The following is a 6,064-nucleotide window of genomic DNA, read 5'->3' on the forward strand; positions in this document are numbered from 1 at the left end:
TATGCTATTTTGGCCAACATATGAACTGCTTTTAAAAACTTGTGTAAGGAATAGTTCTGAACCCTGTATACCACTTATGTCAGACCAATCATGTAATATGCATCTCCAGCCTGGAGTCCATACTTAGTTAAACACAGGATAAAGTTAGGGAAGATTGAGTGGTAAGCCACCAGGCTCGTCCGGGAACTGAGAGGAATGAGCTACGAGGAAAGGCTAAACGAGCTGAATCTCACGTCCCTGGAAAACAGAAGAGTAAGGGGAGACATGATCTCCCTTGAACTATAAAATTCTCAGTTCTAACCTAACTATAAATCCACAAGTGGGCTATAATATTACTTAATACCTACTGTTACTGTTTCTTTAAATTTTTCAAAATGACGAAACCCAAAATCATTTGGCTGGGTTTAGTTGTGACGGTGAGCTTGAGTGTGCTCACTTACAGTGTTACTGTTTTTCATACCAGGCAAAATGCTCTAATTAGAGCGGCCCGGGCGGAATCCGAGACCCAGTTCGCGCAGACCAATGGTTGGGGAAGTAAAGCAAGGAAGCTTCCCCTGATCGGCCGTCTGGTCTCGTCTCCTCCATCCTGCTCCTTCCCGGATGAGATCCCCGTCTGGCGGCTGGTTATGGCTAGCCTGATGAAGGGAGCCATCCTCGCTACTACAGTTTCTGTCCTTCTATCCCTGCTGAAAATTTACTTTGCTTGGCCTCATTATGGTCTTAAGCCCGATGATATGAAACACAAATCAGACCAAAAGGTCTCCATAAAAAAGAAACACAAAAAAAGAGACCAAAGTCTTTAGAGGAAAAGGCGATAGAGGAACAGGCGTTCGAGGAAAAGGCACGTTTGAAGGAGGAAAAGGCACGTTTGGATGAGGAAAAGGCTTTAGAGGAAAAGGCACGTTTGGATGAGGAAAAGGCTTTAGAGGAAAATGCACGTTTGGACGAGGAAAAGGCTTTAGAGGAAAAGGCACGTTTGAAGGAGGCAAAGGCACGTTTGGATGAGGAAAAGGCTTTAGAGGAAAAGGCACGTTTGGATGAGGAAAAGGCTTTAGAGGAAAAGGCACGTTTGGATGAGGAAAAGGCACGTTTGGATGAGGAAAACGCTCTAGAGGAAAAGGCACGTTTGGATGAGGAAAAGGCTTTAAAGGAAAAGGCACGTTTGGACGAGTAAAAGGCTTTAGAGGAAAAGGCACTCTTGGATGAGGAAAAAGCTTTAGAGGAAAAGGCACTCTTGGATGAGGAAAAAGCTTTAGAGGAAAAGGCTTTGGAAGCTTTCTTCGCCGACGTCGCTGCCCGCGCGCAGGAAATAATAGAGTTATAGTAGGACTACTTCAACTAGCTGAATGATGAAACTTGTAACGAATATCAACGTTTTTGACCTCAAAGAGTAAATCCGGATCGGGAATGAGCGACAGCAATGGTAAGTGCATTTACCTATGCGACACAAGCCTGCAGAACAGAAAAAGTTAAGGAAAGGGAAATGAGAGAGCCCAATCGGTTAGTGTGCCTAAGGGGGCATTTGAATGGTTTTCGATCCAAATATGCAATAAATGAAAACTGGTTCGATTTCAATCAAACTTTTTTGACGAGTTTTATATGAAAAGAGTTTCATCTTGTCCAAGTCTCATCATCGAAGCATAAATAGGAAGGAAGAAAAAAATATTGAAGTAGGTGTCAAAATTATTCCAAAATGTTCAAAAACGATTATCAAACACAAGTGTCAACTGAAATCATACCTATGACTCTCAGCTATCACAATAGCATATATTAGAAGAATATTATAATTAGTATTATTAGAAAAATAATTAAGTTAATAAAAAAAGATCTATTTTTTTTCATTTTTTTTTTATCGGATGATTTGCATGAAACTTATACACCTGACTGCACGTAAGCCTATCTGTAAGGTGCCAATTTTGGAGGAAACTGGTTCATGACAACCTCAACCACAGATGGCAGCACCTTAGACTTTATTATTTTCTTATTTATTTTCATTATTTTCAATTAACATAAAATTTCTTGTCAGTCTTTCATTTTTTATTCAATTTACATGAAACTTACACCTTATATGTAAAGTTTATGTCTCTAAACTCCGAAGGGAGCGTTTTTTCCTAAGTTCATTTATTGATTTTATAATAGCAATAAACATGACATATATGCATAATTTTTTGGGGAGAACTTTGACTATTTGTATTAGGAAAACTAAAGATGTTTTGAAAACTCCCAAACTTCAGATCCTTTATTATATGCTAATGTGTCAGAAAAGTGTCATAGAATGATTATATCTGAAAAGGTGAAGGGTGTGAAGTCACTTGAAAATGTGTAATTTTTGTTGAAAAAAAAATTATATCTTCCTTACCATTCCTTCAACCATTCCCATCCCAAATCCTTATCATGACCCCCCTTCCAAGTGCTATATTGTCGTAATGGCTTCGCGCTTTCTCCTCATTGTTCCATTCCATTCCCTTTCTATTTAGGCTGCAGTACTGAAACTTTGAACAACTTTTCCAAAACCATTCAAATGCCCCCTATGGACTACCTATGAAGAAAAGACGAGGGACAATGAACACTGCCCAGCAGAGTGCCAGTGGTGTCATCCCAGGGTGCCATCCTAGGGGTGCCAGTGGTGTCGTCCCATAGTGCTAGTGGTGTCATCCCAGGGTGAAGGTGGTGCCATCCCAGGGTGCCAGTGGTGCCATGCCAGGGTGCCAGTAATTACCTAAGTGTAATTACCTAAGTGTAGTTACAGGATGAGAGCTACGCTCGTGGTGTCCCGTCTTCCCAGCACTCTTTGTCATATAACGCTTTGAAACTACTGGAGGTCTTGGCCTCCACCACCTTCTCACCTAACTTGTTCCAACCGTCTACCACTCTGTTTGCGAAAGTGAATTGTCTTATATTTCTTCGGCATCTGTGTTTAGCTAGTTTAAATCTATGACCTCTGGTTCTTAAAGTTCCAGGTCTCAGGAAATCTTCCCTATCGATTTTATCAATTCCTGTTACTATTTTGTATGCAGTGATCATATCACCTCTTTTTCTTGTCTTCTAGTTTTGGCATATTTAATGCCTCTAACCTCTCCTCATAGCTCTTGCCCTTCAGTTCTGGGAGCCACTTAGTAGCATGTCTTTGCACCTTTTCCAGTTTGTTGATGTGCTTCTTAAGATAAGGGCACCACACAACCGCTGCATATTCTAGCTTTGGCCTAACAAAAGTCATGAACAATTTCTTTAGTATATCGCCATCCATGTATTTAAAAGCAATTCTTTAATTAGAAATCATGGCATAGGCTCCTCGCACAATATTCTTTATGTGGTCCTCAGGTGATAGTTTTCTATCTAGAACCACCCCTAAATCTTTTTCTTTATCAGAATTCTTTAAAGATTTATGGTACCATCTAGCCAGTGGTACCATTCCAGGGTGAAGGTGGTGCCATGTCATTGGTGCCATCCCATAGCGCCAGTGGTACCATCCCAGGGTGAAGGTGGTGCCATGCTAGTGGTGCCATCCCATAGTGCCAGAGGTGCCATCCCAGGGTGAAGGTGGTGCCATGTCATTGGTGCCATCCCATAGTGCCAGTGGTACCATCCGAGGGTGAAGGTGGTGCCATGTCATTGGTGCCATCCCATAGCGCCAGTGGTACCATCCCAGGGTGAAGGTGGTGCCATGTCATTGGTGCCATCCCATAGTGCCAGAGGTGCCATCCCAGGGTGAAGGTGGTGCCATGCCAGTGGTGCCATCCCATAGTGCCAGAGGTGCCATCCCAGGGTGAAGGTGGTGCCATGTCATTGGTGCCATCCCATAGTGCCAGTGGTACCATCCCAGGGTGAAGGTGGTGCCATGTCATTGGTGCCATCCCATAGTGCCAGAGGTGCCATCCCAGGGTGAAGGTGGTGCCATGTCATTGGTGCCATCCCATAGCGGCAGTGGTACCATCCCAGGGTGAAGGTGGTGCCATGTCATTGGTGCCATCCCATAGTGCCAGAGGTGCCATCCCAGGGTGAAGGTGTTGCCATGCTAGTGGTGCCATCCCATAGCGCCAGAGGTGCCATCCCAGGGTGAAGGTGGTGCCATGTCATTGGTGCCATCCCATAGTGCCATCCCAGGGTGAACGTGGTGCCATGCTAGTGGTGACATTCCATAGTGCCAGTGGTGCCATCCCAGGGTGCCAGTGTTGCTGTGACAGTGGTATCATCCCAGGGTGCCAGTGATGCCATCCCAGGGTGCCAGTGGCGCCATCCCAGGGTGCAAGTGGTGCCATCCCCGGGTGTTAATGGTGCCATCCCATAGTGCCAGTGGTGCCATCCCAGGGTGCCAGTGGTGCCATCCCATAGTGCCAGTGGTGCCATCCCAGGGTGCCAGTGGTGCCATCCCATAGTGACAGTGGTGCCATCACTGGGTGCCAGTGGTGCCATCCCAGGGTGTTAATGGTGCCATCCCAGGGTGCCAGATGTGGGTTATTTTTCCCAGCATGCATTTGTTTTTAATTTGTTTTTATTAAATTATTGATTTCTTAAATTTGTTTTATTAGTATTAATTCAAAGTGGACTGTATTGAAAGTATATCCTGCTGGTGTTTACCTTGACACAAGTTTGTGGAAGAGGTGGGGGGTTTATACATAGCTTATACCACATCTAGTGGATATTAATAAGCTACAAAATTTAATGTTAGTACTACAGCTAAAATGGGTTAATTAAATGTTATTATTTCTTACCTGTTAAGTTGTAATAGCCTAATAATAGGCCCTAGACATTATCAGGCACGAACGTGGGACTTCTATGGTGTGAGCCGTAATGGTGACTGTGACTGCTTTCTGTTGCACTAGGATGACTCGATGCAATGCTGCTTCCTCTCTTCTGATCGTCACCTGCCGAGTTATTTACCAGTAGTAAACTGTCACTACTAAGCACAGCATATAGTAGAGAAAGATTATATTTAATTAGAACAACAGCTTACCAGTTCTGTGTGTTGTATGTGTATCATAACCGGCAAAATTTGAACATAAATTGAATGGCCATTAGCTTAATATATAAATACACAACTAATTTAACCAGATACAATACTTCTCAAGGTTAGCGAGATCTTCGATTAATCGGAGACTTAGTTGTTCCTTTGTCGAAGCTCGTGGGAAGTGTTTGAGATCTGTATGTTCCGACTGGAGAGGGAGTTTACTCTCTGTATGTGGTCGCCTGTATGACCATGCACATAAAGGCCGTCGAGTCTTTGTTTACATTATTTCTGCAAGCTTTCCTCCCAGGGAGCGGTGTCTCCCAAAAATATGGTTCTATTTATTGATGTATTGTCTTAGGGAGGTAGACTTTAGTCTCATTGATAATTATATTAGATCCAATCATAGAGAAAACTTTTTTATTAATTCTAATGTCTAGACTGGTAGTTTAAAGATAAGTGATGAGTCTTAAATATATTTTGATGACGCCACGGATCTTTCATTTTCTGTAATCATTTTATGACTCACCAATGTTAATATGTTAGTGTCGGATTTCCGACATAATTCGGGGGGGGGGGGAGGAAGGAGGAGGAGGAATTATCAGGGGAAAGCGCCAAGCCATTACGACTATACTGCGCTTGGAAAATATGGTCAGGATAAGGATTTGGGATGGGACGGGGGAAAGGAATGGTACCCAACCATTTGGACGGTCGGGGATTGAACACCGACCTGCATGAAGCGAGACCGTCGCTCTACCGTCCATCCCAAGTGGTTCTTAGGAAACACTGGTCGAAGTCCAATTATTTGGACTACTGAACACTTCATTCCTCTCCTTCAGAATTATAATACTGTTTTAATTTTAACTTGAACTGTTGTGTGGGAGTCCTTTCTGAACATTTGATTTTTGTATTGTTGCCGCCGAAGGCGGCTAATTTATTGTGCACCCCATACTCATCATGTGAGCGGTAGTGCAAAAGCATTACAGAGGGCACAAAAGGTCTTTATCAGACCTCATCTTAGATTATTACATAATCAATTTCGTCTATCCTTCACACCTTATAGTTACAATGTCAGCTAGTTACATTGAAAGCGCTATTTCAAGAGCTATATATTTACAA

The 6,064-nt window shown here is 43.1% G+C and overlaps 1 protein-coding gene across 1 annotated transcript; it reads left to right on the forward strand.

The window, feature by feature from the left end:
* The first annotated feature begins 374 nt into the window (after nucleotides 1-374).
* LOC138360179 (caldesmon-like) lies at nucleotides 375-1,174 on the forward strand. The gene is made up of 2 exons (XM_069320124.1): nucleotides 375-534; nucleotides 774-1,174. Exons 1-2 carry the CDS (start codon nucleotides 375-377, stop codon nucleotides 1,172-1,174), a joined length of 561 nt encoding a protein of 186 aa, XP_069176225.1.
* Nucleotides 1,175-6,064: the final 4,890 nt, after the last annotated feature.

Source organism: Procambarus clarkii, unplaced genomic scaffold (assembly GCF_040958095.1).
Source record: "Procambarus clarkii isolate CNS0578487 unplaced genomic scaffold, FALCON_Pclarkii_2.0 HiC_scaffold_99, whole genome shotgun sequence".
NCBI lineage: Eukaryota > Metazoa > Arthropoda > Malacostraca > Decapoda > Cambaridae > Procambarus > Procambarus clarkii.

Excerpts from the sequence above, each read along its gene's own strand:
- LOC138360179 (XM_069320124.1), top strand. The coding sequence starts at position 375 with ATGACGAAACCCAAAATCATTTGGCTGGGTTTAGTTGTGACGGTGAGC. Across the intron at positions 535-773 it reads GCAGACCAATGGTTGGGGAA|AAACACAAAAAAAGAGACCA; the intron begins GTAAAGCAAGGA and ends TCCATAAAAAAG.